The 12,322-nt window shown below is 43.1% G+C and overlaps 1 protein-coding gene across 1 annotated transcript in view; it reads left to right on the top strand.

Annotated features, from left to right (window-relative positions):
* FASN (fatty acid synthase) overlaps window positions 1–12,322 on the top strand; it is a 60,501-nt gene that overhangs the window by 29,745 nt on the left and 18,434 nt on the right. The window contains 11 exon segments of the mRNA XM_015420388.1: window positions 1,292–1,372; window positions 1,472–1,648; window positions 1,993–2,172; window positions 2,396–2,599; window positions 4,011–4,321; window positions 4,475–4,864; window positions 5,364–5,528; window positions 5,703–5,821; window positions 5,937–6,091; window positions 6,964–7,167; window positions 10,727–10,878. Coding sequence (XP_015275874.1) covers window positions 1,292–1,372; window positions 1,472–1,648; window positions 1,993–2,172; window positions 2,396–2,599; window positions 4,011–4,321; window positions 4,475–4,864; window positions 5,364–5,528; window positions 5,703–5,821; window positions 5,937–6,091; window positions 6,964–7,167; window positions 10,727–10,878 — 2,138 coding nt within the window.

The raw sequence follows: 12,322 nt of genomic DNA, 5'->3' as shown, positions 1-12,322 counted from the left end.
ATTCCTGCTCCTGGTGGCTCCTCCTCCTCCTCCAGCTGTGGCTGAATGGTAGGTGGGGAGAGCCGGAGCGGGCACATGCGCATCCCCTCCACTGGCACCCTCTCGCCTTTTGGCAGGCGCTCCTGCTGCCAATACCGAGGAGGCGAGAGAGTGGTGTGGGATCGGAGGGCGGTGTGGGGCTTGCCGGTGACAAGCACAATAAAGTCAGGGGGCCTGGGCTGGATGGGAGGTCATGGGGCCTTGGCGGTAAGTTGGGGGGCCAGGCCCTGAGAGGCCCCACTGTAGCTATGGGCCTGGCCTGCAGGCACCTGTGGAACTCTGACACAGGGTGGTGGGTGCAACCACAAAATGGCTGCCACAAGAAGCAGAGCCAGTGACAAAATGACTGCCGCAGGAGGTAGTGCCCACAATAAAATGTGAGGGAGTGAGATTATGCATAACTCTGATAGTCACGCCAACATTTCAGGCAGAAGTTATGTTTAATAGGCAACCTTTTAGAATGAACTCTACAGATATAGATCTCTCTCTCTGTGTCTTCACAACCAGTCAGATCTCCAGTGGCCAATCAGAAGCCCTGCCCGCTTTCTAAAATCACTGGGCAGGTGCCAGGAATGTTGTCAGCATGCACTATGGCACCCATAGGCACTACATTGGGGATCCCTGAGCTAACCATTCCAATTTCTATTCAGTTCAATCTGCACGTGAATTACAGTGAAACAGAATTATGGGTTGAACCCTAACTACACCAATGGCAGGTGAGGATCGCTGCCGCATCTTCTCCTGGTAGTAATCCATTCTAATTCCCAGAAATCTAGTTTCCAGAGATTGGAAGGGGACTGCTGGGGTAAGGGAAACACAGCAAAGATTTGCTGGCAGTAGTTGGGATCCAACTCTGTGTCTGTATTATTCAGAACATGATATTTTCTTGAGCCTGAATGGTCTCAGCTGGGAGCTTCTGTCAGAATACCTCAATAATAATGTTTTATGTAAGCCGCCCTGAGCCTCCCTTGGCAGGGAGGGTGGGATACAAATTAAATGAATGAATAAATAATAAATAAACAATCAGGAAGCCAGATCAGCAGATTTATAACCCCTACCTTGCTATAAGGTGTTAGACAAAACAGTTAAACAAGTCTAAGATAGCAAGCAAAGATGACAGGTGAATGACAGGTAAAAAAAATCTATGCAGCTTATTTTATGCATGCTGGGATGCTTTCACAGGTGTGAAAACAAGTGAAACCTGAGGCTGAGGTTTTCTTATCATCCCACTAATCTCTGGTTTACCTTGCAGGTTCAGCACAGCTAGAGGTGAGACTCATGCCTGCTTCTCAGTGTTTTGAAGTATCCAGCAATGGAAGTCTGGCTGTCAGTGGTAAGTCGCTGCTTCCTGTAGATGTGTTCTGAGTAACTCAGTGCTGTGTATGTTCCTGGCCATTGACTGTTCTTGTTCTCTGTGTGTTGCATCTTCAAGGAAAAATTTGCCTTTTGGAAGAAACTGCTCTGAATAACTTCCGTAACCAGCAAATTGACCAGAAAGATACCTGTTCAGAAATCACCTTAACTAAGGGGGACATTTACAAAGAGCTTCGCCTGCGTGGTTATGACTATGGGCCGACATTCCAGGGACTTATAGAATCCAGTAGTGATGGTATTTAATTTAAATTGCAATTATTTCTATTCATCTTAGAGACCTACTTGTTAAAGTGATTGGTTGTAAAAGTGGTTGGTTGTAAGAACTGAAGTCCGTCTGTGGCATGCAGTTTGTGTGTAGGGATGTGGATGTCTTGAGTGCCTGACACCTCGAGAGAAGATTTGGAAAAATTAAGAAGCATTATAAACATTGTTTTCTGAGCTAGCTTGGAAAGTTGGGAATACAGGTCTATAGCTAGTAGAATTAATACTGTACAGCAAATTTACATCCTTGTTTACTTTGTGCCAGGGTTGGTGGATATTTAGAGAGGCTTTGCTAATGGGTTTCCTTTTCACCACTAGGAAATTCTGGGAAGGTGCTGTGGAATGGGAACTGGGTGACATTCCTTGACACCCTTCTACATTTGATAATCTTGGGGGAAACAGGAAGAAGTCTGCGGTTGCCAACCAGAATCCGCTCAGTTTGCATCGACCCAACAGTACACAACGAATGTGTACACAAATACAGTGATGATATTGAAGGTAATAGGCACCAATGCTTTCTCAGAGACAGGTTTTCCAGTCTCTGTAATCCTTGTCCTACGGCATCAATTTTAGGAGATCTTTGCTGTCTGATGTAATTGATTTCATATTTTGTAAACTACCTCATAGAGAAAGGCAGGCTGTAAATGAACTTAATTATCCTTGTTTTGTGTCTCCGTGACTTCACCAACACTTTTCTGCTTGCTCTCTTCTTACCTTGTAGCTTTTGATGCTGTTGTTGACCGTTGCCTTAATACCATCACAGCTGGAGCTGTTCAGGTTTCTGGCCTTCATGCTAGTGTTGCCCCTCGGCGACAGCAGGAACAGACCCCTCCAACACTTGAGAAATTTTGCTTTGTGCCCCATGTTGAGGGTGATTGCTTGTCCTCTGATGCCCAGCTTCTCTCCTGCTTTGAAAACTGCAAAGGTAAGGAGAATTTTATTTCCCTTGAATTCATTTCTGAAAATGACACGCCCTGTACAAAGTTGGCATCAGGACCACAAAGTGAGAGAACTACCTCCTATTCTGTTTGATGTAAGTAATGGCCAGTGAATTTTTAAAGCAAAAACACAGGTTGGCGCAGCTTTATTTTCTGAAGTCAGTGCTGTTATCAGGAAAGATGCAGAGTGAAACTGAACCATTAAAGCTTGTTGCTTTTGGCCTGACTTGACACAAATGTCTCTGGAAAGTGATCTGTAAAAGCTTTATATGGATGAGAACAGCATCCTCTGTTATAAAACACATCTTGTTATTTCCCAAGCCAAATGGGTTTGTAAAGTAAATACCTCCTGTTTCTCAGACATGGCACATGGCTAGTAATTGTGCAGAGGGAGGGGAAAACAACAGTTTTGTCCCCATTGCTTGTTATCTACCAAGGGTAAATCACCCCCCCCCCCCCAGTCTCTGGATTCCGAATGGTCCAGGCGCTCAGCCACCTTGGAGCCTCTTCCCTCAGGGGCCTCAGACACCTGAGCGGGGGAGGGGGGGTTACGCCACCACTCCCTACCAACCCGTTCCTTCTGGAGGGCTTGTCTTCAGTCTCTCTGGGCGCAACTGCACCTTCTCCAGGTCATCCTCCCTGGCCCCTGCTGCTGCCCTGCTTTTATCCCCTCCCTGTTTCCCCCACCCAGCGTTCCCTGGACCCACCCCTCCCTTCCTCTCCCCATGGCCACACCCCCTTATTTAGCTGGAGACGCCGGGCCTCGAGTGAGGCCACGGCCCCAGCTGCCTCTTCCAGGTCAGGGTGGGGCGTTGGAGGGCTGCTGCGCTCAGGCCGATGGGCTCGGGAGTGTGGCCCGACAACGGCTGTTTCTCCCTGGGCTGGAGCGGCCTCACTCATCCTGTTTCTCCCTGGGGAAGCACGGGAGGGGCTGCCACGGCATCGTTTCAGCTGGTCCGGCTCCTCTCGGGCTCTCTTCTCTGGCCCTTCCAGGGCCCTGGGTAAGTAGTGAGTGGCACGGGGAGGGGCCTTTGGGTGGTAGTGGGAGGCCCGCTGGCGCCAGAGGGGGTGGGGGCGACCCGGCGGCGGGACACCAGGCAAGCCATTATCTCCATGCTTAGAAGATCATTAAAAAAAAAATTTCTGCTAGAGGATGGGGTGGTGGGGTTCTTATCTGCAGATTAAATCATTGGTCCTTGAAAGATATCAAGATCTTTTGACCTGGGATCTGATTTTAGTCAAAGACAGACCTTTCCTTTTGGAATAACTTTATCCCTGATGAAGATTTTCTAGCAAGGATGTCCTGTACTCACAAGTGTTATTGTCACAGTCTCTTCTTCACTGATTTTAAAGAGTCTCTCAAATACATGTGCGTGTTTTCTTCTTTGTGTCCTACAGTGTTGATCCAGAACTTGCAGAAGAAGATAGCAATGCATGGAGTCAAGTTGGCTATTCCAGGGCTGGAGACTGTAAATACCCCTGTACAAAAAGAACCTGAATCAAAGGGTCTCCTGCACATCCTTGCTGAAATCTGCCGCCTAGAACTGAATGGAAACCTCTACTCAGAACTAGAACAGGTTGTGACTCGAGAGAAGCTGCATCTTCAAGAAGATCCCCTTCTCAATGGCTTGCTGGATTTTTCTCAGTTGAAGACTTGTGTTGACATAGCACTGGAGAACCTTACCAGTCGCAAGATGAAGATAGTAGAGGTAAGCTGTGGAGGGCAACTCTGCAGAGCTCTGAAATCTGCCTTTTATTTTTCCCCATGTATATTGATTGTTAACCAGTACTGTTGTTAACTTGGATCTTCAGTAAACAGTTTAAAATTAAAAAAACCCGAAAACAGTACTCTGTGTTTGCAGGCTCTGGCAGGAGATGGGCACTTATTCTCAAGAGTTACAAGTCTTTTAAATACTCAACCCATGCTACAACTAGACTACATTGCCACTGATGCAGCTGCAGAAGTCCTTGCATCACATGAGGGCCATCTGCAGGAAATTGGTGTTTCCATTGACCAGTGGGACCCTGCTAACCCTCCTTCTGGAGTTCTGACCAGTGCTGATCTCCTGGTGTGCAATTGCTCACTGAACACTTTCAAGAATCCAGCAGAGGTGCTCTCCAACATGGCAGCCACAGTGAAGGAAGGCGGGTTTGTGTTATTGCACACTCTTCTGAAAGGAGAAACTCTGGGAGAAATAGTCCGTTTCCTCACAGATCCAGACCTTCAGAAGAAACCAAGTCTCCTGACTCAGGTAAAACTGCAAACCCTCTTGTTTTTCTCTAGTTGGCTCTGGAATAGGTCACGCTTTGATCAGAGTGTATTCATGGTAGGGTTTTCCCACCCTAGCAAGTATTTATTTTATAAGCAAATTAATATATTAGGAACTTATGAATTCAGACAAACTCTCCCCTTCTAATCTTTTTTTCAGATTATTGATGCGTTTTTAATGAGTATTTTAACTTAAAATAAACTTTTAATGAATTATTTAACTATTTGCACGGCACAGCATAGACCAGTATTGGAATATTTAGGGGGTTTGAAAAATATTTTCCACTCATGGAGTAGAAGGCAGAATGAATTAGCAATGCTCTGTTCAAACAAAAATTGTTTTGCTGTTCTGGGAAGGGATTGCCAAAATGTATTTAACTAATAACTAACTGATTCAAAACCTTTAGAACCAACAAATAAATGTATATTTGTTCAAGAGTCATTTGATCATTTTGTAATGCTCAGTTTGTTTGGCTTGATAGGTAGAATGGGAGGATCTGTTTAGCAAGGTCGGTTTGAATTTGGTGGCTAGGAAAAGGTCCTCCTTTGGTGCAGCCATCTTCTTATGTCGCCGGCCAGCTCCTGCCAAGAAGCCTATTTTCTTGCCTGTGGATGACACGGATTACAAATGGGTGGAGCCTTTGAAGGTAAGGACTTCCAGTTTGGATGCAAGTTGCTTGTCATTCTTGTTCCTGGGTTTCCAGGTAGAAGATACATTCTAGGCTTTTAACAAAACCTTCCTTCATATTATGCATTCTGGAAGTCACTTTTTAAAAAGTTTCTGTGTTAATTAATAAAATAGGCTGCGAATTCTCTTGCAGGAAATGCTAGCAGAACCTTCAGAACAGCCAGTGTGGCTAACTGCTACTAGCTGTGGGACTTCAGGAGTAGTTGGCATGGTGAATTGTCTTCGTCAAGAACCTGGGGGCCACAGGATCAGGTACAAAACTTCAACATCCAGTGACAGGATCATTATTATGTCACTTTTTATGAATAACTGACAAAAATGTAAGTTAAGTAAGAAGTTTATTTAAATGTTGTATTTTATTCACTAGGTGTCTCTTCGTTTCCAACCTGAACGCTTCTTCTCCTAAACCCTCTACCAGTTCGTCTGCCAAGGAGATGCAGAAGATTCTGCAGAATGATGTAGTGATGAATATTTATCGAGATGGAAAATGGGGCTCTTTCAGACACATCCTGTTAAAGCAAGGTGACTGTCATGAATAAACGTCAGACTTTTATGTCAGACTCTTGAACAAACTTTCAACAACACTCTCTTGGTAGAGCTTTGTTTATTGAGTGATGAGGATGTAATCAAGCTAAGACCATCTTGTGTCAGAAGTGCTTAGTTTGGTGCCAGTTCTGGAATTATACATGATTCAGACAAGCCTCCCCCCCTCCCAGTGACCGTCCCCCTAAACCCAGTGTGCTCCATTAGCCCCCCCCCCCCCCTCATCTGCGAACCTACAGTTACATTATTTATGACAGGCCAGCTAACAAAGACAGGCATCCAAGGTCGTTTCACATACTTCCCATGTCGGGAGGCCTCTTAAGAAAACAGTTGCAAAGCAGCTAAGTGAAAGTTTCCCACACATATACACTCTCACTATTTCCTCCCCCCCTTCCATGCCCTGAATTCAGAATCCAAATGGTATGGTTACAGGCAGTGATGATGGAACATACAAAACTCATGGCAAACGAGGTTCCGAGTTTGACAATAAGACCAGTTTGTGGCAACGTTTATTTCCATGGGGATTACAATGATGTTATCAGAGGTTTTATGCTGTATAACCCAGACACTCTTCCCAGTAATGATCAAAGGAAATAATCTTTCAGTACTGGGTTACTGTTGTCTTGATATTGTGAAATAGCAAATTTCTTTTCCAACATAGCCAAGAAGCATGAATTGAAATTGTAGGCAGAATGTCTTAAATGACAATATGCAAGAAAATGGCTGACTTTAAGGACAATCCCTCAATTCTTTTTCTTATTCCTAGTGTCCAACAGATATATTTTCTCATGAAACATAGCTATACTTATAAAATGGCAGAAAGATGACTTTGGTCTCCTGCTCTTTTTTAGCGAAATCTCAAGAGCTCACTGAATATGCATTTGTAAATGTACTGACACGTGGCGATCTCTCTTCACTTCATTGGATTGCTTCCCCACTTCGCCATTTCTACACAACCAACCCTGATGTCCAGCTCTGCAGAGTCTGTTATGCATCTCTCAATTTCCGTGACATCATGTTGGCCACAGGAAAACTCTCTCCAGATGCCATTCCAGGTGAGTTGATAAATTTCTTTTAAATAAGACAATCACAATATTTTTAATAGTATGACCAATACAATGGTGGTAATCTTTTTGTCTGATCTAAACAATAAGAGGTACTTTGTTTAAAATCCAGGAGTGCTATGGAATGGTCCCTTACCAGTGACCATCATTACATGTTTTGCATGGTAACCATTCCAGAATTAAACCCCACCATGATCAATTAAAGGGTCTTGGCAGCCGGGCTGGTAATTGCCTCTGCCTGAGACCTTGGAGACAAACTGTTAGACAGAGTGGGCAGTATTAAGAACATAAGAGAAGCCATACTGGATCAGGCCAATGGCCCATCCAGTCCAACACTCTGTGTCACACACTGGCCAAAAACCAGGTGCCATCAGGAGGTCCACCAGTGGGGCCAGAACTCCAGAGGTCCTCTCATTATTGCCCCCCAAGCACCAAGAATACAGAGCATCACTGCCCCAGACATAGTGTTCCATCTATACCTTGTGGCTAATAGCTACTGATGGATCTCTGTTCCATATGTTTATCCAACCCCCTTTTGTAGCTGCCACCACTTCCTGCAGCAGTGAATTCCATGGGTTAATTACTCTTTGGGTGAAGAAGTACTTCCTTTTATCTGTTCTAAACCTACTGCTCATCAATTTCATTGAGTGCCCACAATTTCTTGTATTGTAAGAAAGGGAGAAAAGTACTTATTTCTCTACCTTCTCTATCCCATGCATAATTTCGTAAGCCTCTATCATGTCACCCCTCAGTCATTTCTCCAAGCTAAAGAACCCTAACCTCTTTAACCTTTCTTCATAGTGAAAGTGTGCCATCCCCTTAATAATTTTAGTTGCCCTTTTTTGCACCTTTTTCAATGCTGTAATATCTTTTTTGAGGTACAGTAACCAGAACTGTACACAGTATTCCAAATAAGGCTGCACCATAGATTTATACTGGGGTAGTAAGATACTGGCTGATTTTTTTTCAATTCCCTTCCTAATAATTCCCAGCATAGTATTTGCCTTTTTTATTGCAGTCGCACACTGAGTTGACATTTTCAGGAAGATCTACCATGACTCCAAGATCTCTCTCCTGGTCAGTTACCACCAGTTTGGACCCCATCAACTTGTATTTATAGTTGGGATTTTTGGCTCCAATGTGCATTAATTTGCACCTGCTCATGCTGAACCTCATTTGCCACATTGATGCCCACTTGTCCAGCCTTGACAGATCTCTCTGAAGCACCTCACAGTCCTCCCTGGTTTTCATGGCCCTGAACAACTTAGTGTCATCTGCAAACCTAGCCACTTCACTGCTTACTCCCAACTCCAAATCATTAATGAATAAGATTGTGTGCGGATTCTGTAAACTTAGGCAGATCATGAGAGAGAGGGCAGGAAGGGCTACCTCAGTTCTTATGGCCCTTTCTTATACGCCAGGGAAATGCTGATTGCCACTTTGGGGTCAGAAAGCACTTTTTCTCCAGGCTGGTTTGGCCAGGGATCCTGGAGGTTTTTTGTCATCTTCTGGGCATGGAACATGGGTCATCGGGGGTGTGGGGGGGGAGGTATTTGTGAATTTTCTGCATTGTGCCGGGGGTTGGACTAGATGACCCTGGAGGTCCCTTCCAACTTTATGATTCTAAGATAAAAAGCACCGGACCTAGTACCAAGCCCTTTGGTATCCCACTGCTTACCACCTTCCACCTTGAAAACTACCCTTTTATACTGTTGTCTGTTAGTTAACCAGTTTTTAATCCACAAGAGGACTTGTCCTCTTATCCCATGACTGCTGAGTTTACTTAGGAGACTTTGATGAGGAACTTTATCAAAAGCTTTCTGGAAGTCTAGGTAAACAACATCTATTGGTTCCCCTTTGTCCACATGTTTGTTCACCTCCTCAAAGAACTCTAAAAGGTTAGTGAGACAAGATCTTCCCTTACAGAATCCATGCTGATTCTTCCTCAATAGCTTTTATTCATCAGTGTGCCTACTCATTCTGTCTTTAATAATGGATTCCACCAACTTACCCAGTATTGTTGTACATGACGTTAGATTTCCCAGCTCTTCTCTGGAACTTTTTAAAAGATGAAGTTACATTAGCTACCTTCCAGTCCTCAGGAATGGAGGCAGATTTTAGTGAAAGACTGCATATTTTTGTCAGGAGATCCACAAGTTCACATTTGAGTTCTTTCAGAACTCTTGGATGTATGCCATCTGGCCCAGGTGATTTGTCAGCTTTTAATTTGTCCATCGGTCATAGGACCTATGTAACTAAAGGCCTGAATTTGGATCAGGTAACATTATTTTTCCATATGACCGATACCTCCTGAGACTGATTTCCATTTGAGTTTTTGTGTGTTACACAAACTTAAGTCACTTCCTTGTAATGAGGTAACTATATCATCATTGTATGGGTGAAGAGACTGGCATAGGATTAAAATATGGGAGTTCCTCCTCCCCTCCTACTGTTATACTCCTTCTGTACCCTACAGCTAATCGCTTCACCTTGGTTATGATTTCTTCATTCAGAGAACGGGATTAAAAGTCTTGCTTCATATAGTGTTAACAACTTAATGCAGTCCTATGGACACTTGTTAGCAGAGGTGATTTTACAGGGAAACTTCACTTTAGGTTAATGGCCAATAAGATAGGGTTGACATACCAGTGAAGTGACTGTTTCTTTGATGTTATATCACTGTGTAAGTGGCAGTTAGCCTTGTTAAAAGTTTCTGTTAGCAAAGCCAAGGCTACAATAAGCAGGCAAATTTAGTAACAGCGCAAAACGTCTCCTACTGGCAGTCTGTTGTAACTGCATGCATCTACAGACTGGTAGCTGGCCCTGCCTGGGCCTACTTAGTGGGCTGCTTTTAAATCTTGACTTTTGATTTTTGGAGTTGCTGTTACTTTATTTCTGGTTTAATTTCATTTCTTTTTGGAGTTGAAACTCTTGGCCCATTCTGATGTTTCAGGGTAAAAGCCAAAGAGAAGCACTTTCAGTGAACCTTTCACACTTACTGAAGTCTTACCTGACATCGTTAAAAGTTGTAATAAAGATTTAAAGCTAAAATATAATTTTACTGTTTCATAATATCATTTATGTGAATTATAATCAGATTAGTTAGGTAAACCCACTCGTTCAAAAATAGTTGACCAATATTTAATCTTATTTGACTGATCAGTTGATCAAATGTTCCTTTACTGGTCAAATGCCCAACCCTAAAATAAGTTCTCTTTATCCTTGCTATAAATTACTTATTGTCTTGTCATGGAGGGGTCAATCCAGAAACAAACAGCTCAGTGCTATTGATTTAGGGGAGACAAAGATGTTAGAGTCTACTGCAGCCAGATTTCAAGATTTTAGAAATTAGATGTGATTCCCCTCTGTACTGATGACAACCAGTCAGACAGTGGCCTTTCTTACTTGTGATCAGGCATGCAGGATGCAAAGACCTAGATGTACAAAGTTATCCGAACATTATGTGTGTTTATTTTGTTTTTAAAAATGAACAATCGGTCAACAACACTTTATAGGGGCAGCTTCACAGGGCCATGCAATTCTTTTCCAGGAAACTGGACGTTACAACAATGCATGTTGGGAATGGAATTCTCAGGACTGGACCCTAAAGGAAAGAGAGTGATGGGACTGCTACCTGCTAAAGGACTGGCTACTGTAGTAGACTCTGACAAGAGGTTCCTCTGGGATGTGCCACAAAACTGGTATGCCAATTTGCATTGTTTCTCTCTCTCTCCTCTGGGTCTAGGTACAACTGCAATTTGTACAACTGCATGATATGAGGGCCTTTAGAATGGAGTTTAATCTAATGCATCCGTAGTAGCAAAACAATTTTCTGAAGCAGAACTGTTGTGTTTAAATTAATTGGCAAGGACTCTGAGAATTTCCTGAACTGGGTTGCCCAGGCTAGCCCAGTGTTGTCAGATCTCAGAAGCTAAGCAGGGTGGGCCCTCATTAAATGAGAGACCACCAAGGAACTTCAAGGCTGCTACAGAGGCAAGACAATGACAAACCACTTCTGTCTCTCTTGCCTTTAGAATCCTAGTAATAGCCATAATTTGGCTGCAATAACGATGGTACTTTACACATGCAGCTTCAGATCTTGTGGTTTTCTTTTTTATTTTCTATAGTCAGTAGTTATTATTTCACTGGAATAAGGGAACATATCAGCTGATACTTTGCTGAACAGTGTTGAGAAAGGATGATGATAAAACTGGTTCTTTGCTTCTTGATTGTCCACTGATTCCAATTGTCTGAACAGTTTAGAATATTAATCCACCTTTTTTTTTTGGTAATCATTTTTATTAATTTTAAATTAAAGCACGATACAGCGTAATACAGTGCATCCGTCTACAAGAATGTCATCTAAATGGAAGGGGTCTGAACCTACAAGGTTAACCACTTCAGATAAAGAGGGTTAGGGGGGAGAATATCCAGAACCTGTAAATAGGAGACCACAGGGAACCAAGTTGACACAAATGTGGAATGGTGTGGGGTAACTGATTGTGCACACCTGAGCGAATCAGCAATTTTTGCCATGACCAGGTGTTCCCATAGCTTGTCTTGCCAGTCCGTCACTGATGGTGCTGCAGGAGACTTCCAGTTTGCAGCAATGGCCAATTAATCCACCTTTTTGAGAATGAGTTTGATAAGATTTTGTATATACTCTGAACACTGCTAGATTAGGTTTGTGTTGTTGTCTAAGGGAAGTTCTCTCAGTGAAGGACACTTACCGCTGCTGTGCAAAGCCATGGCATGTATTGCCCCAGAGACATATATTTTCACTGTTTTTTTATTTGATAGCTGAGTTAAAATGTGTTTTTTAAAGCTTAAATGTATTTTGATAGCTTAGGGAGCTCCATGTATCCAATACCCAGTTCTCTAGTGGGTCAAAGAGATTTCCTGGCAGCCATATGAAACATAACAGCAGTATTCTCTGGGTAAGAGATATTGCCATGATTTTTCTTTAGCACTGATTTCTTAATCTTTTCCAAGCAATTACCTTTTCTACATCTGTTATCTTAACATTCTGAATAAAACATTTCTGTCCCTTACCCTGTGAGAGAACATGTAAAAACTGCTTATCACTGTTATGGCACTACAAGCAGTTATCCAGAATGAAACAGAATATGATTGAGAATATGATCCC

Source organism: Gekko japonicus, unplaced genomic scaffold, assembly GCF_001447785.1.
Source record: "Gekko japonicus isolate JY-2015 unplaced genomic scaffold, Gekko_japonicus_V1.1 scaffold360, whole genome shotgun sequence".
Classification (NCBI taxonomy): Eukaryota; Metazoa; Chordata; class Lepidosauria; order Squamata; family Gekkonidae; genus Gekko; species Gekko japonicus.
The sequence above is the reverse complement of the archived record's forward strand: the minus strand, read 5'-3'. Positions and strand labels throughout refer to the sequence as shown.